The sequence below is a fragment of the Anabrus simplex genome, chromosome 4 (genome assembly GCF_040414725.1).
Source record: "Anabrus simplex isolate iqAnaSimp1 chromosome 4, ASM4041472v1, whole genome shotgun sequence".
Taxonomy (NCBI): domain Eukaryota; kingdom Metazoa; phylum Arthropoda; class Insecta; order Orthoptera; family Tettigoniidae; genus Anabrus; species Anabrus simplex.
Window position 1 is genome coordinate 334,592,874 of NC_090268.1, and position 26,996 is coordinate 334,619,869.

The 26,996-nt window shown below is 39.0% G+C and overlaps 1 protein-coding gene across 1 annotated transcript; it reads right to left on the reverse strand.

Moving 5' to 3' along the window:
• Positions 1-2,969: 2,969 nt before the first annotated feature.
• LOC136872702 (keratin-associated protein 10-12) lies at positions 2,970-26,480 on the reverse strand. The gene is made up of 2 exons (XM_067146527.2): positions 26,421-26,480; positions 2,970-5,784 (listed from the first exon to the last, which is right to left on the reverse strand). Exon 2 carries the CDS (start codon positions 5,782-5,784, stop codon positions 4,621-4,623), a length of 1,164 nt encoding a protein of 387 aa, XP_067002628.2. The 5' UTR covers positions 26,421-26,480; the 3' UTR covers positions 2,970-4,620.
• Between the last annotated feature and the right edge of the window lie 516 nt (positions 26,481-26,996).

Genomic DNA, 26,996 nt, shown 5'->3' on the forward strand with positions numbered 1-26,996 from the left:
ACTCAATTTTGACTGGTTGTAGGGAAGTTTCCTGCCATTATAATAAAAACTCTTCAATTTGTAATATGTCTGGAGGTAGGAAAGGGGGCCTGCAATTGTAACGGAAACTCCCCAAATAGATTGTGACCGCGCAGTAGGCAATGGGGCCTGCAATTATAATGTAAACTTCCCAACTCGATTGTGAATCGCAGTAGGGAAGTGAGCCTGTCGTTATCATCACAAATCCGTAACAAGCACTTTACACTGGAAACAACGTATGGGGACCTCTGCATATTGTTTCTCGGATAACGCTAAGAGACATGCTATTTTAAAACAATCTTATTTACTGCATGTACAGTATTTACTTCAATATTCGTATACAATGCAGAATACCGTAACGAAGCACGGGTACATTTGCTAGTTTAATAATATTTATATTTGTGGTACTATCTAGCGGAAGTATACTTACACTAAACTTGCAGCTCTGTGAAGGGAGCAGGTATATCTAGGTGGGAATGAAGGAAAAACATGTTAGCAAAATATCTTAGAGGTCGACGCTAATTACGAACTAATATTTAGAGGCCTCCATGAAGAAAAGAAGAAGAAGATACACTATAATTCCAAATATGACAAATAATTTCTACGTACTTAAGTAAATACACCAGTGATATAAATATCTAATGAAGTCGCTCACACCGATAGTATGAGTAACTAAAGCCATTTTTTGATAACCCGTACGATGAACGGGTACTTCTGCTAGTTTTAAATAAAGAGTACAGATCTCTGCACATGGTTGTGAGGGTATTTAGGATATGTAGTAAGAATGTAAGGAGAATGTAGTAAGGAGAGGGCATGTAAGTGTCTGATAATACCCCAACTGGAGTAAGGTTCCAGTGTATGAAACCCTCACCAGGATTTCTCAATCCAAGAACTGGATAAAAATTCAAAGAAAAACAGCTCGATTTGTTCTGGGTGATCTCTGACAAAACAGAAGCGTTAAAAATGTTACAAAATTTGGGCTCGGAAGACATGGAAGAAAGGAAACGAGCTGCTCGACTAAGTGGTATGTTCTGAGCGGTCAGTGGAGAGATGGCGTGGTATCTCATTAGTAGAAGAATATGTTTGCCTCGTTAGAAGTAGGAAAGATCACAGTATGAAGATATAAATTCAAGAGGACGAATTGGGCAAATAATCGTTTATAGGAAGGGGAGTTAGGAATTGGAATAACTTACCAAGGGATGTGTTCGATGAATTTCTAATTTCTTTGCAATTATTTAAGAAAAGGCTAGGAAAGCAACAGATAGAGAATCTGCCACCTGGGTGACTGTCCTAAATGCAAATCAGTGGTGATTCATTTGAGCAGACCCCTTAGTGCTATTCGACAGGTGTAGGCTATGCGCCGGCTCCAAGTTTCACCCCCTCCCTACGTCATCATAATCATTATCCCACATTCAGCAGACGCGCAGGTCGTCTATGGGTATCAAATAGAATGACCTGCACCAGGCCAGCCGAATATATCATTGGACAGTCTCGGCAATAACAGCCATGCGATAGATAGATGGAAAAATAGGAACAGATGTAAGATATGGATAAGGGAACCAAAAGTTAATTTCATCGATCCCGAATATTAACGTATTCAAGTTAGTTAGGTCTTTTCAGTTATAGCGCAATAGCCGCTAACGTCTCGAGAAGGTGTAGTAACTCAATTGACGACAGACTGGGGCAAAATGCTGGCAATTAATTACTTCGCGATTGAAAAGCTCCACAAAACTTCAGTATATAAAATTATTTTATCCCTTTGGGAACTTAAATTTTAATATAAAAGCGAATGACAAGGTTTTATACAAGTGAAGATTGAAATCTCTTCTAGTGTACTGCCACTGCATTGTCCTACAATTGACGCTTGCAGTGGATCTCCAGATATCCTGACCATTCAGAGTGTGTTCCGCTTCTGGTGGCCTGCGCCACCCCGTCACGGTGGGGAATGAGAACTTTCAACAGTATAGTGTTTCTGCCTTAGAATTTCTGGGTGTGCAAATGAGAAATCCGAGAGTGAGGCCATTTGGTGATCTATTCTACCCTTTAGGTCGGGAATGAAAACATTGAGATAGATAGACAACTCCGTCAGTCATGAATTTTTATACCTCTTTAATGAAATCTGGCATTTGGAAAGGGCAAAAAAGAGCACGTTCCACAAATATTTCTAATAATTCTATTTGTGTTGATGGTATTTCAGTGTTCATACATATAGTACGACTGGCAGGTGTCATTGCCTTTTTTGTAGCAATTTATGACAGTATACTGTACAGAAGGAAAATTGCATATATTCATTATGAATACTTACCATATTGGAGAAGTCTTCCTCGTGAACAGAGGGTATTTTCTTCTGAAGACCCGGAGCAAAATTGTCTGCGAAACGTAAAGAATTTTCCGTTGCTTTTTTTTTTTTTTGACACGGCAAGAGCCCATCATATCTAATATTGCATATCGTTCTGCGAAATTCAGTAACAGTATTTTACCCGTAAAATCTTAATGATTTGTATTACAAAACATAGCGTACTGGTATATTCTGTCCGGTTTGCAAGAAGGTATTCATTTATTTCTCTACTTACTAGGAGTTCTGATAGACAGCATTATGTTTTCAAGTGTAAAATAGACAAGTCTGCATGCACGAACGCTATATTCCGAAAAGTTTTAACACATGCGAATTATTAGTAACAAATTACAAAAGGCTGTGTATAACGTAATGCACACTGCGTTTGAATGGGATAGATAGATAGATAGATAGATAGATAGATAGATAGATAGATAGATAGATAGATAGATCGAGAAACTTGCTAAGTGACTTGTGATCAACGAAACACATTTCTCATCATTTAAATGAGTTGCTGAGTTCAAAATATTTCCATAATTTTCAAATGTATTGCCATCGTTTGAGTATTTCTCCTCGTTCATCACTATCAAGTTTCATACATATTATATTTCACACTTTAATACAAAAAAGAATATTTTCAAAATGATACAATCAAGTATACACTCAGGTAGAAATCAATGTTAGGAATCAATGCTAGATCGCTTATTCATTGACTTAGCATTGGAAATGAGAAGGTAAAGGAAGCAGACGAGAACAAAAGACATCTTCCTTTCAAAAACCATTCAAAACAGAAGCAGTCATAAAGTTTGTTGTAGTCTTGGATTCCATATGCTACAATATAACATAATAGAACAGGTAATATTTTGAATATATAAAAAATATCCTGCAATTATAATAATCATTTTAATGGGAACCTTGAGAAGATGTGACCCCTGCTTAAGACATTTAATAAATTCACAAACAATACGCCGATTACGTTAGCCTGCAGTAAGACAAATCAGTTGTTAATAACAGTATACATAATAAACACACCCGCGGTACAGTCCATGAAAGCAAACGTTTTCTGTTAGTTGAGAGTGCAGAAATAGTTTAGGAATACCAAAATATGACATTTGAAGTAAACACAAATATTTGATGAAATGTTCATTTTTAAAATATTGGCACGGCTTTTTTAAATTCTGCACTTGTTTGTACTTGTAAATCTTATTTTGATGCATAAATGGAGATTCCACTCATACACATGGTATCGCGAAACTATCTGCGGAAACTGACACAGGCGCTAGAGAACACCAAGTCAAACTTATTTTAGATAGGAATGTGTACCCGCTGATATGAGCTGCGCGCTACAGCATTGCTTAGGACGAGGTCTTCTTCTGAGTTTCTCGTCCATGATCTGCGAGACATGTGGGTTAAGGTGATACTGTTCTAGTAACAGCAATCGTCATAAACGGGCCCAAGGAAACAATCTGAACATTTACAGTAGCACCAACAGCTGACTTCAGCTTATCTAAAATAAGTTTGTCTTAATGTTTTCTTGTTTCTGTATCTAATTTTACATGTAGTTTTTCAACATTCTGTATATCAATATTCTAACTTGAAACAGAGGCAGTTCAGGCACGTAGATTTTAAAGACACATTTTAGCAGGTAAAAATCAATCGCATTCTACATTTTGTCATAATGATTTTATCAACAACGCAGGCAGATATTCTTATATGATATATTTTCGAGACTATTTATTAACAGTAAATATAAACTTCACATGTACATGTGATGGACTGTTCGAACATTTTGTTGTTAGTGTATTATAAACGCCACATGCATACATTCTATAAATAACGTTCTAGTCAAGTTCAGAGTAAGTTCTGTGATATGGTGGTTTACCAAGATTCGTGTTCTTAATTTCTACATACAGAGATTTTTCATGGCAGGGTTTTTAAAGAATATTTTCCTATAAGTGACCTGCACAACATTAGATACTGCTTTACCCAAGTATCCTTTTTCAAGACGTTTTCTCATAAGTATATGTAAATTACACATTCTTGTATAATATGTTCTAACAAGGTGGAGATTTTTCTTGCAGTCGATTTTTAAGTCTTCTTATAGGTGATCTGTACATAAAATACCATCTTTACACAAGAAACTTCGGAAATCCTACACACTGTTAGTATAAAATTAAACGCTTTAAACTTTCTCTCTCAATTGATCATGAAATGGATCAATTGCGTGAAGGATTTCAGCACATTTTGGAGTTAGAAAATAGTTTACATTATGGTCTGAGGAATTGTGGGGGAATCGGGTAGTAACCTCCTCCACCCGAGGGAGGCAAAAACGAACCGCCTGAGGGTGGAAAAGGTGGGGGCATGTTCGGCTGCGGTAGGGGTACGGACACACCCATAGGACCCTCTTTTGGTTCACCACCTCCAGATGGAGGCATCGACATGACTGGTGGTGCCTGCATCGCATAAACTGGACTGCCATAAGACACATCACCTATAAGTGGGTACATTTCTGTTTGACACTGGAAATAAGGCCATTGAGGAATAGGGAAACAGCCAGTATTCTGCTGTTGGTAACATCCATAGCCGTAGCAGCCTGCAGTAGGACACTGGTAGTAGGGCCACGTTTGGGTGGGGTAACATGGCGGCTGTGGGGTTGGAGGATTATAACAGGCAGCGCCACATTGGAAAGAAGGTTGACTTGGTGGACAGTAATAATATGGTGGCATCCGTGTAGGAATACAAGGCCTTCTCCATGGAATTCTACAGCAAGTCCTATTTGGACAAACTGTAGAATTAGCGTATACGTATATCACGTGTGTGCCGTTTCCCTGCACAGTGCTGTAGTTTCCACACTGATTGTTCACATTTACGGCTGGACTAGTAAAGTTTATAGTAATTGGAGACTGGTTAATGACTATTGTTATGTTAGGTAGCGTAATATTAGGACTACAACAGGTAGCAGGTTGTATCACAGGTTCAGGGCGTCGTGTTGTTGTTGTTGTCGTCGTCTCAGTTTTCTCGCAGCAAGTGTTGCAGCATGGCGATGGAGATTGTTGACAGGAAGAACAACTTACACTTCCACAACTACTTCCACAACTCCTATTGCATTTAGTTGTTCTACATTTGCAACAAGCATCGCAGCATTCGTTCTGGTTGATACTGCAGCTTGAACAACTTAATTTACGACAGTCGCATTGGTTATTGCACCTTGGGCCCAAACAGCGCTTTCTATTGTCACAACAGGACTGACAACAAGCATCTGTTCCTTGACATAGGTTGCAGTTCTGACGTTCACATTCACACGATGAGTAGCATTCGGTACATTCTTCGTTCAGCTCGTGCCTGCCGCATCCACCGCCAGGACATACAGCCTGTGACGCATCTAGAAGATAGCACAATACAAGAACAGCCAGGAGCAGAACGGCCTTCATCTGCAAGGTGTTGAAACAGACATACATTCATCAATTAGGTAATATTATAAATAAAATCAGGCCAAAATAATCAACCTCGTGATTCAAGAAACAGTATAACTAAGTTGGTTTTGTAATATTGTAATTTTATTCATAACAATTTGTTTGTCCAGTCCTTGTCTTATTTCTCTACGGGGTCGGGCATGAGGTGAGATGAATTTCTCGTGGCGGGTTCTTATGACCGGATGCCCTTCCTGACGTCAACCTCATCAGAGGAGTTAATGGGATGAAATGAATGACGTGATATACTGTAGGATAGTAGAGATGAAGAGAGCCTACTGATGTCGAATAGCACCAAGGGGTTTACTCAAGGCTTAACATCCCCATCCATCGGACGAATCACCATGAACAGCGTCATATGCCCTCGCTCCACATGAGCACTGCGGGTAGGTTTGGAAATTAATCCAATTTTTTGGCGCGCAATTTAGTCATTTGAAATTGTATACCACCACCTCCTTTACCGGCCAATATTCTGATGGTGAAAATGTTTTCGACCAACGGGACTCGAACCGGCTAACCACGATGTCAAACCGTTCAGACATGAACAGCTTAACGATCATGGACACAAGGCGGGCAAATTTTGTTCATATTTGCGTTACAGAATTGCAAACACAGTAAAGGGCAGAAAAGAATAAGCCAGGATTGCCTTTATGTAGATAAGCAAATTGCTCAGCACCAACAAACTCAGTTTGTTCCTCCGTTTTGTGAATTCTTCATGAAATTGTCCGGACATTTTACCGTGTACCTCAGATTCCTGGACGATGAACAAGACTGACATAAAATAATTCAGGCGTTTGACATGTTGTGTTTGCATTGAAATATTAAAGTGACCTGGAGAGATAAGATGCCCTACAACGGTGTTCTACGACGTGTAAAACAATGTAGATCTCTGGTAAAATTAATATACATAAGACGTAGGGCCCACAATTGACACCACTCGCAGATGATAATTATTATTACTGAGGGTTACATTGACGGTAAACGGCATCGTCAAATACCAAGGACACCATTCCCCAGAAGTTCGCACAAGACATCGGAGTGAACAGCTATGTAGGAATGAAGAGTGCTACCGTGATCGTGTCCATTGTTCAGAGGCCTCTGTAGCTTCTGGAAAATGAAAGGCGACGCATTGGCATTTGTGCAAGCAGTCCAATCCGCATCAGACGGCGTCTAACCGTCTATGCAGAGAGGTTTACACCGGTTGCAGTGCTCCAGCGCCAAGCCATCACTGTTGATGAAAATATACGGCCCGTTATAGCCATGTGGATAAGATAGGCGTCATCCCGTGTTGTGGTCATTTTGCGTGACCCAGTATCCGGTTGTCGGTGCGCCCGATCCTCTTCTTAACACTGTTTCCACTCACGCATCACGGTCGCAGCGACATGTTCTGTACGAGTCGAAATGTCACTAAATGACAAACCCGTCTCCCGAAAACCTATCATTCTGACCCGTTCGAACTCACTCACATGCTGATATTGCGCCCTTTGAAGTCAACGAGGCATACTGACACTTACGTTTACATTTCCATCTTGTTTGACAGCTCTTCACTGACTACACTTGACAGTCGCACAAGATAGGACCCTGCTGTATCTATGTGTAATCTAACCTATCTCCATGCAATCCTAATCACATATTGTTGACACACTGTTCTACACATCCACGAAGTTTGGATTAATTCTGGTCAATCTTTCACGACGCTTGCCTCAGGAGAGGATACAACGGCTTTATGACACCCTTCCCAACTGAATAAGTGCGTATATCCAGGCCAGATGGATTGCAACGTCATACTGACAAGTGGATCGGTGCTGTCAGGTGGTGTATATACGGCAATGCCTACATACGGTGATTTGAACTAAATATCTATTAGCCTGGCTATTTAAAGTAACAATTAGTCTAAGAGCATATAATTAAGTCGAAGAAGATGCATAAAATAAGGCAAAAATAATGTGCCAATTTCACCATGACAACGCTAATATTTAACATGGCCTAAATCCAAGGAAGGTGCCGAGGGAAGATATGGGATAGCCGACGACGCAGCTTGGATGATGTGAGTACCCGATCTGTGGAATGTTGTTTTAATTAACATGTAAGTAATTAACTATATCCGTGACCATGCTGTCATCCGATAAATACAATTATTCCACCTCTAATTTATCTTATGATTTAGAAAGGACAGCTAAAATCACCTAAAATATAATGCTAGGTCATGTTGTGAATTAAATTTTGAGAACCTGATATTAAATCGTTATCAGCTTAACGTGTATGAGTTCATTATGTTCAAGATTTTGGGATATCTACTGTGTTGTTTAATAATATAAAACTGTATCTACCGTGTCCCTAATATCTAAGTCATTAGAGAATAAGAAGAAGAAGTAAACATTTCTAATATTTTTTGTTCCAAATGATAATTTCGTAGTGATGGGTCGCGACGACATTAATAATTGCTATGATGTAGCTGATAGTACAATAATGCCCAGCTGGTAGCCATGTTGGTTAATTGGTCGTGGTGATTTTTATTTTAAGAGGAAGTACAACTAGGTAGCCATCCTCTCCCATGATTGGTAAGGCGTCAAGTCTATATGATCTGACACCGTGGTTAGCCGATTTGAGTTCCGTTAGGGAAAACATGTCACTGTCAGAATGTTAGCCGGCAGGGTAGGAGATGTGGTGGTGTAGAATGTTTACAAACCAGATTGCTTGCCAAAAGCCTGGATTCAATTCCAAAACTCTCCGCGGTGTTCATATGGAGAGTGAACATTTCACACTGTTGATGGTGATTCGTCAGTCGGATGGAGACGTTAATCCTCGATCAGACTACTTCGTGTTATTTGACAAGAGGAGTCTGAGTGCCAACGCCAGGTTTCATCCTCTCCCTACCTCATTGTAACCATCATCTCACATCCAGACGCACAGGGTGTCAAATAGAAACACCTGTACGGGGCAAGCCGAATATGTCTTCAAAACAACTCCGAAAGTAGAGCCATAGGTAAATAAATAAATAAATAAATAAAATAAATAAATAAATAAATAAATAAATAAATAAATAAATAAATACATACATAAATAAATTACATATTTTATATATTTTGAAATTTGGTAAAATCCGTCATGACATACTTCATGCGTTAATTGTCATTCAGAAAAATGAATGGATTTAATTGTAAGCAAAACTGAGGTAACGCATCTTTTGGAAGTCATCCATGACACCACGTTGGTTAAGATCGTAATCGATGTTATTAAGGACTTCCTTCATTATCATTTGTACTTATGAGATCTCCATTTCGTCCCTATTGCACGTTTTCTTTTAGATACTTTGGATTATTATCATAATTTTATATTCATAGCATTAGGTTCACTTATCTATCGTAAATTTGCATTCACCTGTCACATTACCAAATAAACTGTCAACCCTAGGGAGCACTCACAGAATTTGTCATTCTGCTTCCAAGAGAAGTTGTTCGAGCTCGGCATTGAATGGTAGTATTAAATTATATTTTATTATGACAACTACGAACATAGGTTTCCAGTTGCTTGATGAATCACTGTGGGACACTATTTTAATACAAAGTGTCTCTTAAAATCTTTCGTAGCAATGTTAACTAAGTATTATTTTTATTAGCATATCGGTTTTTTAAAAGTAGACACTATAAACGGCAAGTAGATCAGTAACTGAAAACAGTAATGGTATATCATTTAACTACTATAAATAATAACATAATAACAATAAGAATACGTATATTATTAATTGTTGATTATACGTCCTTTAACGTTCAGTCTGCAAGCTTGTGTGCATAAACAAAGCACTTCCGAAATTCTCTTTTAAGTTCCAAGATGTTAGCCGGGAAGTTTTAAACACTGACTGCCATTAATACCAAGTCAATGTAATCGACAGGGCATACTGAACACTAGATTTCAACAATAATGAGTTCTTCCAATTCAGCAAATGATCCATAACCATAAATTATAATGGTAAAAGGTTACAACCTTCTCTAAAATACGCAACTACTTTGAACATAGGGCAACAAAGCCATCAGTTATCAGCACTGCCCAATCGTCAACACAAATATCTCCGATCGCTTGTAATAACTTACTTTGAGAATGGCCAACATCCTATCTTTCGGTATTATGCCATGCGCCTTCTCTAGATCTATGAAACATAAGGTAATTCCGGTAGAGTTGCCGCACTTTTTATGTCTTTTGTTATATCTCGGTATATTTACTCTAAAAATTGTTGCAAATTCGTGGAGCATAGCTTGAAAACATGTACATTTGATCAGAGATGAACAAAATGTTGGTAATTGAAAGTAAATGGGAGAAAGGAGGGAACAAAGGAATTGTTGCATCAGCGGCGTCTCTCCCTGGAATCCGGGTATAGATGCCGACTTTGCTCGGGAGAGATGTCGCAAGTAAAATAATTAATGACAAAATCAAATTTAAGCCAATTTCTTCAACTTTAATATAACCGAACATTAGAACGTACTACAAGACAATTATATCCATATAATGTAATCATTCAATGGTAAACGAATCTATCTGATAATTTATTATAATTTACAAGATTAAATTAATCATATTTTAATTTCGGTATACTATGAATGTGCATATGCAAAGGATTCTTCACTGTGTTATATAAAACCCCACGGCACTTAACGCCCTTGAAAGGGCTCTGGCCTGCCCAGCGACCTCTGCTCAGCCCGAAGGCCTGCAGATTACGAGGGGCCGTGTGGTCAGCACGACGCATCCTTGCTGCAACAATCGTTATATGTAGAGCAAGATTCATGCAGCCATTGGTTGTAACTCAAACACTGGATACAGTCATCCTTTTTAGAATATCATTTTGACTTTGATGATTATTGAAGTAGCTATACCTGCTGGACCCAGAGAGCCTTTTTCCAGATTTCCTGACTGCAGGCTAAGTTTCAGCGTTCGTTCCGGAATCCTGTAGTATCATTCTGCCTCCCTGATCAGTATTTCCTTGGCTTGCAGTCTTTTAACAGCCTCTCTTAAATTTTCCCCTGTCCATTGAGGTCTTTTAACAGTGCCCTTACTTTTATACTGAGCAGGCATGTCGCAAATTTTTACTTCTGAAAATAATATAATTTTATATAATAAAATAATGTTACCAATGAAAGCAATAAAATAGATTGTGTATATTAAGAATCATGAGACGATAAAATATTCGAATAAAATACCGGTACACTCTGAATTGTATTGAATGTTTCCAGATCGCTTGTAGAATCTGCTAGCAATGAGGCATCTCAGCCGGATTGTTGTGCGGCAACTCTTCCAACTATCAGGGAGAGACGCCGCAGCCTCCTGTTGTCATACCTCAAGGCTATCATGACCCAAAATTAGCTTACTCTCAATTACAGTTGTACTTATACTTCTACTGTGCTAAAAACGTCTGATTTAAGCATTTGAAACCAACTTAATATACAATAAATTAACACACGGAAAAACTTTGTCAGGAGGAAACATGTATTCGCCTCAAGATATCGGCTATAATTGGCGTAATATACGAGCAAATTCGTCACACTCGCAGACAGTAGTTCCTCCTTAGAAACTGAAAAATCACACATATTGCCATCTAGCTCTAACGATGGGAACCTTTAGCTACAGTGTATGCGGCATCTCTACCGGAGCGGCATTTGTCCCGGATTTACCTTAACCGAAACTTGATTGTTTCTCTAGCACTAATTTCCATTTCGTTGGAATATACTGAAAAACGGCTCTTGACACCCTGCCTGTGTTCTGAAGTTCAATTTACTCAGGTAATGAAGTGAAATTTGATGTGGGTACTGTACTGGGTGCCCCCGAACAGTCATCTACTTCTTGAAGTTATGTCTCTGGGTTGTGCATGGCGTAGAGGTAATGTTGGTTGTATTTCGCAGGGGTTTGAGAGAAGGGAAAAAGGTATATTCAGTTACGAGAAGTTCTTCAAGTGTAATGCTGTATGTTCGTCAAAATATGTTGTGATAATACAGAATATCTAAGAGTTTACTAGAAACGGCTTCGGGAAATCCGTCGGTCCGTTCTACCGGACCGATTTGTTACATTTTTTTTTAATTCTCTCTGGAATTACCTGCCGGTGAATCATGAGACATTGATAGGTTTCTAAGATCAGCCAACTTTGAGTAATAATAACATCAAGTAATTAAATGATCACTCCAATAATTGAAGCCTAAGGCTTACCCTAACACGCAACACATTCTGTACTTAGCAGGTTGCTAAGCGAATAATAATTTCATTAATATTTTGATACATGTTATTTTCATCCTTAGTAATGCCATTGCATGCAGCCATGTTTGATTACTACCTGTCAAGCCAGAGAGTATACACTTCCTCTGATCATGCAAGAATACTATTCCCTGCTAGATACCCTTTGATTTTCTAAGCTTTCCCAGCTTCCAAATGTATTCAACAGATTGCAGAGAGTTCCTATTAACTTGCATGCTGCTAAGAGAAAATAAAAGTCTACGTACAAACAGATCCTTTCATGACAAGCGTCTTAGACATTATCGAAGGATAATCTAGCTACAATAGATATAGTTACGAACATGTATCTTTAAAAAGTTCTCTACCTGGCAAAAATAGCTCGTTCGAGACTAACCTATGAGCTCACAAGACAACCGTTTTATATTGAGGAACTGCGGTTAAAAATATCATTGACTTCTACGACACAACACCAAGCTTTTAACATCAAGAACTGCAGGATAAAAAAGGGGAATACTTTATATAGATAGATTTTTACCAATAGACGGCATGATGACGTTAGAATGGATGAATTCTTACTACGAACTGCAGCATACCATAAAGCACTTCTTGTAAAATGATCATAAAACCAATGAAAAGGTTAGGGAAAACAATGTGACTACGACAGGAATATCAAGACGAGTTATATGACCGATTTATAACGATTACTACGGAGCAGCATAGGTCATCTAGTGAATAAAGAAAATACTTTAAATTTCGTCCAATTCAGTCAATATGGCGTATACTGCAGGCAATGCAAAAAGGTTGGTTAGCATATGGGCATTCCGTGGAATTACTAATGTCATATCCCGAATGTTTATTATTCACCTACGTAGAATAACGATTTGTGTTTTTAGCTGCTGTCATTGGAGGCCGGGTTCGATTCCGGATACTTCTGTTCTGCTAGTGTTTTAACGTCGTACTAACACACTGAAGGTTTCCGTTGACGAAAGGATGGGAAAGGTCTAGGATTGGGTAGGAAGTGGACCTGGCCATAATTAAGGTACAGACCCAGAATTTCTCTGGTGTGAAAATGAGATACCGGTATCACAGAAAACCAATCTCAGAGCTGCCGATGGTGGGATTCAAACCCACCATATCTAGGACGCGAACCTAACGGAATGGTAAACTCGCGATTCCCAATACTGACAGATATTTAAGAATGGCATGAGGTCTGGCATGTGGTTAAAACGGCACATCCTGAGGTTGTATAGCCTGCACAACCACGGAGCGAGGTCAGTAATTTACTTTCTATTTTAATCTTTTAAATATAAAACATAAAATTCAGGTACTAGGAGAGGCTTCTTCTTGCCAATGAAATTACAGATTTTTCTTGCAACCAGATCTTGTACCTGGGATATTGAAGCATCTCTCTCCGGGATCTGAATTTCTTCCCCTGTACCTTCTCACCATGGGGCGAACAGGAGAAGGAGGCTGATTTCCGAACCTGTGTATGTGGTGCAGTGTATTGGGCTTACAAGAGAAAGCATTTATGCTCCAGACAACGCTGGCACGGTGCACGTTCTGACTGCAGCTTTCCATCGTCAAAAATTTTCAGTATTAGACTTATAATTCAAGTGTATGCGTGTTACTGGTTGTAAGGGCAATGCTCTCAGTTCTCTCCCTTGTGTGCGAGCGTGTGTGTGTGTGTGTGTGTGTGTGTGTGAGAGAGAGAGAGAGAGAGAGAGAGTTTGTTGCAGGCATTCAAAAAGTAACCACGTCCGATGTCGCTTAACCCTGAGTAGTTTGTACCCTCTCATTATACCACTGTTGTGATTTGGGGCATTTACGTCGTCTGCTGGTGGTGGTGGTGGTGATTGCTTAAGAGGAAGTACAGCTGAGCAACAATCTTTTAATATAACCCTAATCAGAGGAAAAATTTGGAAGAGGTCCAATACTTGGAAAAATGAAGGAATCATCGTAATAAATGCAAGAGCCACGAAGGGCGTGAAAATGAAAGGCTCCCTACGCCTCACAAACCTAATACCTTCGGGGTCGAAAAAGAACAAGAATTGACCAAGGGAGGTCAGTTTGATGAGGTGAAAGTGAGGAGCTTAGCACAATTAAGTTGAAATAAAGCCAGACTCAGCGAAGGGACATCTGGTCACCAACCCACGCCATCAAGATGAAATCACCTGTGTTCCCGTTTAGCCACCTTTTAAAACAGGCTGGCAATACCGTGGATGTAGCATATCGCCCCCACCCACAGGGAGAGCTCTCATCGTCTCCGATTGTCGATGGGATTGAGGATTCTTTGACAACTCCCGCGCAGTGAAGCGGACATCCTTCCACCAAAATTACCGCCGATGTTGCGTAACTGTTGTAAGTCAGATATATTACGATAATTTCGTAAGAATTACTATTAGTATTATGGTGTGCATGTACGTAATAATACCGTGTAGTTCTTAATAATAATTAAAGGTGGGTTTTACTGTAAACTGAAACTATAACAATGTTTCGATGCAACGCTGGCAGACGCTCTCACTTGCTCCATAATCACTCACATACTGCGCACAGCTTCAGATATCTAGGTCAAAGTCGCCTCCAACTGATAATCTTGGCATTTCTGCTTCATAACGGACGTGATGTATTTTTATTATTACGGACTTTTTAGTATTCATATTATGAACATTATAGTACTATTGTAATCAAGAATAATAAGCATGTATTGGTTATCTTAAAGTAACAGCCAAAGCTAAATGTTTCTACACTAAATGCACCTGTCTTGTACGCGGTGAACGCACCTGAAAGCCAGTTTTAAACAAATGGACTGAAGCGGAAACAACTAGTCCTACTTAGTGTGATGGTAAAACAGCAGATATTTTATAACAGCGGCTTTGCCAGTCCGTCATGCTGTAATTTGGGTTGCTTATTCGAACAAAATGGACTGTGATTCGGGAATACTACTTGTATTTACCCCTGAAGTACACTGCTACGAATTAAGGTGATTAAAATACCTCCTTTAATGAAATATCGAACTAAAGTCAAGAAATACCTAATCAGGCTTCTCAGGTCAAAGATCAGCATACTGATATTCGGTTCAGAAGGACCTAGGTTCGATTTGCAGGCAGTGTGGAAATTTTAATTTTATATGATATTCCTCTATATTCTGGAATGGCTGTTTGTATTCATTTAAATATAACAACAAATCATACCATCAACCTCCACAGAAACACGCAATAATGATTAAATCCCATCATGCCAGGCCATCATCCCATAAACCTACACCAGATCCACTCAACTGCCGACCCCTATAAGTTAAGAAAATTATAATGAAGAATAAGAAGTCAGAAACTACCAAATACAGTGAAAACTGATGGTAGAATATTGTTTATTCCTATTATACGTCGTACTGCTATAGACAGGTATTGTGGCGACAATGGGACAGAAAAGAGAAAGAACAGTAAGAAATCGACCGTGGCCTTGATAAGAATACTTTCTAAGTTCAAAGTAATTATAGTCTTTATACAAGGCTGTAATCACTTACCCCTATAATTCGTTGTTTACGTGAATCACCTACAGAAGAATATTTAAAAAATGAAGACAGAGATTCCGCCTACAGGAGGTGAAGTAAGTTTCTTCAGCTTATGCTGACGACTTAGTGTTAATACCAGACTGTGCTCAAAGCCTGCAGTATAATACCTGGGAGCCTAAAATTTGTAACTTAAGGTATAATATGGAAATTGTCATTTTCAAGATTAAAGTATTGTCATTTTGGGAATAATTGCACGATGACTGAACGTCAGGTTGAAATCAGGATTGGAACAAGTTGACCGTTTCAAATTACGTATAATGTGTATTTTCTCAGAATGGGGTTAAAGTAACTAAAATCGAATCAAAGTGTGACAGTGCTAATTACACGAAGTCACAGTTTTAGTTACTGATATTCTATAAGAAGGAATTCTTACGTTGATTCTTTTTTAGACGGAATTTGCTGTACAGGCATGAAATTTGTAGGGACAGGAGGGCGGGGGTACTGAGAATATTTTGTTCATAATTGGGAAGTAACAGACATGAGGGTTTAAGAAAATGATTTCTGGTGTAAACATGTGGGAATAATGGCAAGAGGATTATAATAAACGAGGAGATAAAGGCAAGATTATGAACAAACTCGATGGATCGAGATGTTTGCATAAGCCAGCTTTGGTAGTTGGGTCATGCGAGATTATTGGCTACCTAGGAAATTGATGCATTCGACCCTGGAGGGTAAGAGAATCAAAGGCGGACCAATGCGTCGATGTTCAGACACAATGTGTTCATGATTATCTTTATTAGGAGTTCAATCTCAACGAGGCCAGAAAGCTAGTCACGAGTAGGGAATTGTGGAGGAGCTTAGTGAATTAACCAAGAAGATGGGCATTGAAAGGAGCAATAATCATTTTCAATATCACTCAGATTCGTAGTCCTATTTACACTCTCCTTATATGCTTTAGTACACCCATGCACAGAGAAACCCTGTAAATTCGTGGATGATATCGAAGAATAATGTAGGTATAAAACAGCAAAAATCACAGAAAAACTGCCTCAGAGTAAACCTGCTAATTATGTAACCCATAACTTTCCAACAGAATAAATATGACCTAGGGCACTATAGCTCAAACGGCGGTAGTACCGACTGAAATTAGGACCACACTGGTGTCGGTTTTACTTTTTCCCGGCGAGTTGGCCGTGGGGTTAGGGGTGTGCAAATCCTACTGCCGTCAGCCCTGAAGATGGTTTTCCGTGGTTTCCCATTTTTACACCAGGCAAATGCTGGGGCGGCACCTTAATTAAATTCATCGGCCGCTTCCTTCCCACTCCTAGGCCTTTCCTGTACCATCGTCACTGTAAGACCTATCTGTGTCGGTGCGACGTATTCATTTACTGTAATATTAACTATACATAGAGTTGGTTGTCTTTTAGTTAATAAGGCAATATCTTTCCAAAAGAAGGGAAACGTCAAAAAAATATTCAACATACTTTATTTACCTATACAATCTCACGAATCTTTGCCGTTGGTATCGTGTAATAATTAATCACATACTATTTGGAGTTCTTGGTATAGTTCAAACTAAGTCTTCCGTTGGATCCTTCCTTCTGAATATCCTCATAATTTATTACACCTATTGTCCCTCCTTTACCTACCTTCACACATTCATCAGGTGATTATGAATAGTTTTTTGTTCTCCGTGGGCTATTTACTTCTCTGTTTAATAACTAAAATTGTGAAGATAAAAATTTTCGACTCTAATTGTATCTCACTTATCCATGTCCTGAGTTTCGGTCTGTATTGTCTTGTCTCTTCATAGTATTTTGAAAGGACTATATTTTTTCTATTTTAATTGCCTATAATACATTAACTTTATTTGTTTTATTTACTAGTTGCTCCTGTCCGACTCATTGGCTGAATGGTCGGCGTTGAAGCCTTCAGTTCAGAGGGAACCAGGTTCGATTCCCGGTCGGGTATTTTAATCGATTCTGATTAATTCTTCTGGCCCGGCGACTGGGTGTTTGTGTTTGTCCTAACACTTTCTTTTCATATTCAGACAACGCACTACACTACCAACCACCACACAAACATGCAATAGTGATTGCATCCCTCCATATAGAATAGGCGTCAGAAAGGCATCCGGCCGTAAATGAGGGTCAAATACACATGTGCGTCACAGATCGCACCCGGGACCCCACAGATGTGGGAAAAGCGGTAGAAAAAGAAAAAAGTAATTTACTAATAGCTCCTTACTTATCCCCAATTAACTACCAAATTATCGGCCTCATTCAATCTTTAGTTTACTGTTCTTTGCTAGAGGTCTAACGTCGCACTAATATACTGAAGGCTTTTGGAATTTCAAGGACGGGAAAGAGCTTGTACAAGGAGTACGTGTACTTTGTGGGCATGGTTTTAATTAAGGTACAGTTCCTGCATTTGCCTTTGTAAAAGTGGAAGGCCTCGGAAAAAATTATCTTCGGTGCTGTCAAAGGTGGAATTCGAACCACCAATCTCCAGAATACAAGCTTACAGGTACGTGACCCGAACACTACTTATTGGCATTATTTTATTTACTTCACATCATTCGGACAGTGTTCTCTTGTTCTCACACTCTGTGCTTACTCATTTCTGTTGTTCAGTCGTCTTACTCTTTGGTCCACTTCTTTCCATCGTTCCTAGCAAATTATCTTTCCCAATATTATGGCATTCCCATACCGTCTAGAATTGATTTCACCCTGCTCAGACAGTAAACCTCATCCTAATGCTTCATTTGATGCAGATGTGATACCTGCATAATTTATCCTCTTGTTCCCATGCTCAGACTCAACCCATACTTAATAACTCGTTTAACAATATTTCTTCACCTACTCACATCTTAACTCATGTGTATGGCACCAGTGTTTGTGGTCAAATTGTCAGTCCTACTTTAATTCATTCTTAGTGAAATGATGTTACACTTTTGGATCTGAGATTTATATTCCAGCTTTCCCATTTTATTATATTGCTGATATCTTGATCATAGCTTAGAGACATCTAGTTTGACGTAGAATCCCAGCCATAGATATCGCTTTCTACTTATAAAATCCCTTAAGCGTTAGCCAAATTTCGTTCCACAGATGTCCATTTAAATAATATTTTTATTCCCAGTCCATTATTACCGCTAGCGTCCGGCTCCATGGCTAAATGGTTAGCATGCTGGCCTTTGGTCACAGGGGTCCCGGGTTCGATTCCCGGCAGAGTCGAGAATTTTAACCAATATTGGTTAATTTCGCTGGCACGGGGGCTGGGTGTATGTGTCGTCTTCATCATCATTTCATCCTCATCACGACGCGCAGGTCGCCTACGGGAGTCAATTCAAAAGACCTGCACCTGGCGAGCCGAACATGTCCTCGGACACTCCCGGCACTAAAAGCCATACGCCATTTCAATTACCGCTAGCAGTCTGATTAGATACCGGGTGTCAGGGTTTTGTCCTCCACAAGTTCATTAGCATGTCGGAAATTAATGACACAATGTTGACTCCCTTAAGCTTCCTTAAATGTCACCGATCTTAATTAGGATTGAAATCGCCACCTTGGGAGTGAAGGCCAACGACTGATGACTTAGCTCAGGTCGATTTGGATATAAAGAAAAGGAGTACCGATTAGAGGCAGAAAACGATGAACAACTTAGGGCTCCTTTGAGACAGATCAAAGTTGACCAGAATTGTAAGGAGAACTTGAGGAACCTGCATAAAATACATGAAAGCATATGCCAGCCACATTAGTGGATTCAATACAGCAGTGTCTTGAACGAGGAGTGAAAAAAGAATATAAATAATCTCTAAGACAATGAATGAAGCCGAAAGGTGACGGGTGATGCAGGAAATACCAGATTCGGGAACGTACTCTTAAAGGAAGTAAACAAATATCGTTACTGAGGTAGAAGAACAACCATAGCTCAACAAAAAGGAAGATTTTCCACAATAAAAAACAGTTTCTTACTTCCAACATAGATATGCGTACTAGAAATTACCTTTGGACACTTTTGTGTAGAGGGTGGCAATGTATGGATGTAGAGTATGGACAACTAGTGACACAGGAAGAAAGATAGTGGAAGATTTAAAAATGAGGCATTAGAAAACAATGTTGAACGTGAGGTGGGTTCAAATATATAACACAGGAGACAAGTTTCAATGCAAAATTATAGATGAATTTCTCTATTGAATGACTGTTCCAAAATATTCACTAATATACTGTTTGAAGGACTAGTTCCTTATGCAGAAGAGGTATTAGTGTCCTACTAACGTGGTTTTATGAGAGGACGATCCACAGTAGAGAGAATATCTACGCTAGTGGGTGCAAAATGTTATGAATTTAACTTTCACTTATATTTATTATTCGTTGATTTATTCCCTTGCCTTTTATGTTATAAATTTACTTAACCGAAACAGGCACATCAAGGTTCAATAGGTTCCAACATGAATATTTTATGCTGATATCCTTGGTGCTTCTCTCCGGCCGCGAAGGTCTAAGGTATTTGCCTCAGTGGATAGAAGGTTCTTACAAGAAACCTTAAAATAATTTTGCGTCTCAAAACTAGTGGGACTATCATTAGAAAATTCTGAAAGCGAAGTACAAATTCAGGGACTGTTGACCGAGGCATTTCAAATCAGGGGCGGTCTAAAACAAGGATATGCGTTGTAAATAGTCTTCTTTAAACTTTTATTGTAAAGCGTCATAATAAACATAGAAATGAATCCTGGAGGAACTATATACAACAGGGCAAGGCAATGTCTGGATTATGCAGATGACGTCGTAATGTTTGGATGGTCGGTGAGAACGATCGAAGAAGTAATTACGCAAATACTAGAAGTGGCACATAAATCAAGCTTAGTGGCTATATGCAGCATGCGTTTCTAAGAAATGAACTGTTGTAATTATCTGCGATTCTTGACAACTTAGAAGAAGGAAGTAAAGCAAGACATTAATGCGAGGACTGCTGTTGGCAGCAGATGTTACAGTCTAAGTCCAATTTTTAAATCCAGAGCAGTGAGCAAAAATTCAAAATAAATATGCAAGACAAGCCAATAATCATGTCCCAAATTAAAATGTGAAAGTTCCCTTTGGGGATCATTGTAAATACCTAGGTATAAATATAAGGAAAGATCTTCATTGGTGTAATCACATAAATATGATTATAAATAAAGGGTACAGATCTCTGCACATGGTTATGAGAGTATTTAGGGGTTGTAGCAAGAATGTAAAGGAGAGAGCATATTTGTCTCTGGTGGGACCTCAACTTGAGTATGGTTCCAGTGTATGGGATCCTTACCAGGATTACTTGATTCAGGAACTGGAAAAAATCCAAAGAAAAGCAGCTCGATTTGTTGTGGGCGATCTCCGACAAAAGAGTAGCGTTACAAAAATGTTGCGAGGTTTGGGCTGGGAAGACTTGGGAGAAAGGAGACGAGCTGCTCGACTAAGTGGTATGTTCCGAGCTGTCAGTGGAGAGATGGCGTGGGAGGACATCAGTAGACGAATAAGTTTGGATGGTGTCTTTAAAAGTAGGAAAGATCAAAATATGAAGATAAAGTTGGAATTCAAGAGGACAAATTGGGGCAAATATTCGTTTATAGGAAGGGGAGTTAGGGATTGGAATAACTTACCAAGGGAGATGTTCAATAAATTTCCAATTTCTTTGAAATCATTTAGGAAAAGGCTTAGGAAAACAACAGATAGGGAATCTGCCACCTGGGCGATTGCCCTAAATGTAGATCAGTAGTGATTGATTGATTGATTGATTGATTGATTGATTGATTGATTGATTGATTGATTGATTGATTGATTGATTGATTGATTGATTGATTGATTGATTGATTGATTGATTGATTGATTGATTGATTGATTGATTGATTGATTGATTGATTGATTGATTGATATAAGAAAAAGATTGCCTCCGTGGCTCAGACGGCAGCGCGTCGGCCTCTCACCGCTGGACACCGTGGTTCAAATCCCGGTCACTCCGTGTGAGGTTTGTGCTGGACAAAGCGGAGGCGGGACAGGATTTCTCCGGGTATTCCGGTTTTCCCTGTCATCTTTAATTCCAGCAACACACTCCATTATCATTTCATAGCATCTATCAATCATTAATAAATCACTTTGGGAATGGCGACCCTATTGTACTAATATCCTATACATGATTCATTCATTACATCCCAGACCCGGTCAAAGACTGGAAAACAGGTTGTAGGTTTTCATTCATTTTCTTCAGAAACGGATATAATGAATATTTGGGAAAGAAAGATATTGAGAGGCATCTATGGATAATTAATGGAGGATGCAATGACAAACTAATAGGCCTAATGAGCGACGAAATATTTACAAACATGAAAGGCTAGTTACATATACTAGAAGAAGAAGGTTAACATTGTGTGGCCGTTTGAACAGAATGGATGACATCAGGTTTCTAGATGGGGTGTTGAATAGTAAACCCGAAAGAAGCAACAAAGTAGGAAGACCAAGACTGAGATGAATGGAGGATGTGGAGTAAGCCCTGATAAAGTTGGAGAGGGAGAGCGGTGGACAGACAAGAATGGACGATCGTCTTAAAGTAGGTCAAGGCTCTTAGATGGTTTTAGAGTCAAGATGACGAGTAAGTAAGTAAGTAAGTAAGTAAGTAAGTAAGTAAGTAAGTAAGTAAGTAAGTAAGTAAGAACTGGGTACGCCGGATAACAAACGAAATATTACCAATAAAGATGAAAGGCTGCGGTCTATCCTAAACCCTGTAATTAACCAGGACCAAGAACGCATCACAACTTCAACTTCCAAAGCAGCCTGACTGTCAATATAAATGCGGTGAAAAGAGAACGATTTTGTGATATTGTTCTCAAGACTGAAGAGATTGATAAGAAACACCTTGAGCCTCTCACGGTACTTTTAATTGAGTTATTCCTTTTACAGTTTTCTTTACATCACGCCGACACAGATAGGTCTTATGGGGACGATGGGATAGGAAATAGATATAAGTGAGAAGGAAACGACTGTGGCCTTAATTAAGGTACATCCCCGAAATTTGTCTGACGTCAAAATGAGAAATCACGGAAAACCATTTTCAGCGCTGTCGACAGTGACCCAAACCACGCGGCCACTTGTTTGGTCTAGTTGAGTTCTGAGGGAAAAGAAGTGGTAAGAATGGCGGGGAAGTATGGAGTGGTTTGCAGGGAACAGAATGATATGCATAGGTGCATCAAATCCGTCTTCGGACTAATGACCGAAATAACAACAATCTCCTCATAAGTAGTATCACCAACGGTATTAAAAGTATCTTTACTTGTATGCAATAAAGAAGCCATAGTAGACGCATTTCGAAGCGACCTTTTGAAACATAAGGGTAATGTGTTAATAAAATGGTTGCATAGACAAATAAGATTAAGATGGGATTTGACTAAGGCACCTTCCGTAGAGCAAAGGAAGAAATTTGTTTCGATCTACAATTCGATTAACAGGAAGGGTTACAGTGTACATCGAGATATTTCTTTGATCGATATATCAAACAAACACCTTACATGGGTATTGCATAGAAAAGATATGAGCGGTTTCAGACTAAAAAAGAAGTTTTCCGGACCAAATTTTCTGTACGTACCCGTGTAATTAAAAATTGCACAAAACAGTTAAGTCGATAGCTCATAGATCTGGAAAAGGTTTTCGCTATGCTATCAAGGGAAAATATTTAAGCTTTGAGGAGGGATTATGGTAAAGTTGTTACAGCCAATACAAGGCATTTATCTTGACAGGGAGGGTGCGTTGAAATGTAATCTTCTGATAGGGTCATGCTTCTGATTAGTTGTGGTGTTTATTGTTAACATTTCACCTGTAACTTTTACTGAAAATGTTAAAATCGTACGGTTGGACTAATTTAGTTAAAATGTTAGCAATTTAATCTTAAGCTTATGACTTGGTGTTAATGGCAGACTGTGTTGAAAGTTTGTAGTTCAACGTTTCGGAATATGAAAGCAAATAGGCCGAGTGAAAAAAATGAAAATGAAAATCAGCAGTTTCTAAAGTGATGTCGTTTGAAATGAAAAGTATCATTGTTGAATGCTGGGTATAGAATACGAAACTAAACAACAGGGTCCATTTAAAGTTCTTAGGTTATTCTGTGATGGTTCTGCATAAGAGAAATTTAATCCTGATGTAACGAAGCTAATTTAATGAATTCGCAGACGATCAAACGTGTTTTGAAAAAGGCAATTGGTGAAGAGGTGTGAAATCTACGTAGGTAGTCACGAGGTGTTCTATTTATAAACTGGACTTGTTAAAAAAAAAAAAACTTACGAGATAGGTGTGAACAATGGAAAGAGGGGATTAGAATTAATGATATAAAGGCTTAGATGGAGGAAACATAACTATGATTACCTAGATGAATGATGTACTCGAGAAAAGAGGATATGTAGACCAAGCGACAAGGCAATGGTTATATTTGGTTTACAATTATTAGGAGATAACTAGGCATAGATGTAGAAGAGGTCACAATGTTAGTTGCAAGCAGGGAATGGTTGCTGAAGGGAGCACGCTGTAATGGAGATTTATGTATTGATATACGTCTATGTATGAAGAATATACGTTAAAGGAATTGAGAGAAATTAGTTTTACTGTGTATAACTTGATATTCACGTCAAAATAAACATCAACATTCAAGATTTAAATAATTTTACAGGACAAAACGGAGTTTGAAAATATATTCTCTGTCAATCCGTATGATACACATGATCATTTATTTTACTAAGCCGCCCTATTTAAGTCTCCATTACCTGATCCAGAACTAGTGTAGAATCATATTAAGTACGCATAACAGCTTTGACTATCATTACGGGTTTTCGAAGACATCGATGACTGAACTCTCGAATTATGATCATAAGGCGTGAAATGGTGAGATGTACCAGATCTCGGAACCCGGAGGAGAGACCTAGAAATAATTAAGTGATGTCTTGAGGTGAAATGATGAGTGTATCTAAGAAATTCCAGAATAGTGGTGTTCTGTAATGCGCCGAAAATAAATTTTTATATAACGTCGGAAAGTTCATATCCCACTGAAACATGTTGTACAAGTCTGGGAGACTTCTATTATCAATCACTATATTTGTTACCAGCTCAGCTATTCATAATTAGATACCAAGCTTTGTCATCGGTGATATCAATTATACTTCAAATGGTGAGATCCCGTGAAATCGGTTTCATAAGGACAACTGTGCTATGAATGGTGTGAAAATATTGCTCATAGGGTCAGTTGGTGCATGCATTTCAGTGGGCTTGGCAGACTGATGTGTAATAGCAACTTCTGGCTCAGTGAGGAAAGCAACGGGAAACTACCTCACTCCTCATTTCCCTAGTACGCCTCTTCAGTGATGCCTAGGCCATCTATGACAGCTGATGGCGGAACTGTTGAGGATCCAACCAGCCTTCGGGCTGAGAACTAAACATACATACATACAAGGACAACTGAGGAAAGACAGGGACGAAAACAAAATACAGCACTGGTCATACCTAAAGTAGTTTTCAGACCTCCACTCCAAGTGTCTAATTTACGGGATGGTATATACCATATAGACCGTGTCCACTTATTCAGTGGATGAGGTTCTTCCCTTCCTCAGATAGCGGGCTCGATTTCAGCCGAGGCACTTGAGGGTGTTTAGATATCTGAACTCCAAGCTGGTGGCTTTCGGTAAGTTAAAGAACTTCTGAAGAACAAAATCTGACATCTCGGTGCTTATTAAAATCTACAAGAAATTAAAAACATTAATTTCTCTTACTTCTCAATTACATCCACAATTATTCACACACATGCTCTAAAGTAGATACCACCGGGCGAGTTGGCCGTACGGTTAGAGGCGCGCGGCTGTGAGCTTGCATCCAGGAGATAGTGGGTTCGAATCCTACTATCGGCAGCCCTGAAGATGGTTTTCCGTGTTTTCCCATTTTCACACCAGGCAAATCCTGGGGCTGTACCTTAATTAAGGACACGGCCACTTCCTTCCAACTCCTAGGCCTTTCCTATCCCATCGTCGGCATAAGACCTATCTGTGTCGGTGCGATGTAAAGCCAGTAGCAAGAAAAAAAAAAGAAGTAGACACCTCAGTAACACAGCCTACATTTCACATAACACACAGTTTTCACACCTCTGAGTCGATTACAGTGCTCTAAGTCATTAAAGGGAACAACACGAGGAGCACTGAAGCCGAGTTGTATTGTCCTTGGGATTTTACCATGAATGCCGCGGTTCGAATCCCAAACAATGCATAAGAGATTTTAAATGAAATGCCACGTCGCTGCGTTTCGAATCCCCTATGAAACTAAAACTCGACCGACAGACACGGCTGCGTGGTTAGGGCCGTATAACTGCGAGCTTGCACTCGGAAGACGGTGGGTTTGAACAGACTATTGGCAGCTCTGAAGAAGTTTTGCAGTGATTTTCTATTTATAAATCAAACACATGCTGGAGTTTTACATTAATTAAGTCAAGACCGTAACCCTCCCAGTTCTAGTCGTTTTCCATCCCACCATCACCAAATAATATGCCACAGTTTGCGGGACGTTATTCCATCAAAAAAAAATACTATAATATTAATATCAGCAATGACATAACACGGCAAGACCAATAGCAACAAACGATTCAAAAGGAAACAAAACTGCACTTAAAGTATGTGAATTTGCATGCCCCCAAACATTCCAGTTCATATATCAAAACTGTAAACTTATTTTTATATGTGCATAAAAATGTATGTCCTAAGTAATATAGAGAATTATGAGAGTCTGAATATAAGATAACCGTCAGATTATATTAATAATTAATTTCAAAAAGTCATTAATTGTATTTTTCTCCAGATTGAATGACTCACCCTGTTGTGTGTAGACGCAGACAAGGAAAGAAATGCTGCCCTGACGAATGTGCTCGAATCTTATCAGCTCTCACTTATATGGTATGCCATCAGCAGCTCCGCCCTGCTTGGGGCACACCTTGCTATTGGCTGGTTAAAAGAAAATCGGTCTCCAGATCACATTCATCTCGAGTTTGACAAAACCTCCTATTATCATCACATACACAAACAAGGATGATGTGATATCCGTCACGTAATAGACTGCAGCTTCCTCTAAAATAAATGGTATCCTTCACTGATACTTTCTTGTATCCATTTAATTAAAACACTCTAAATATTCACCTTTAACTTGTTGGTGTTTATTGACGGAACTGTTCCTTCTAATCTATTCTTAACTGTTCCAGGAGGTGGCTCATGAATGAAATCCACCATTGATTGTTTAGACTTCGCGGATGATCTAGCGAATTTTTGTGATTCATTTGACACAGCCAAAAATAAAAAAATAAAAAACTTCAGATGCAAGCGCCTAAGGCAGGTCTCCAGATTTCATTTGAGAAAACACAGTTCATAACATAGACCAAAACAGCTCCCAGAAAT

Bases quoted from the DNA above. Each gene is read 5' to 3' on its own strand.
- LOC136872702 (XM_067146527.2), bottom strand. From the start codon at position 5,784: ATGAAGGCCGTTCTGCTCCTGGCTGTTCTTGTATTGTGCTATCTTCTA.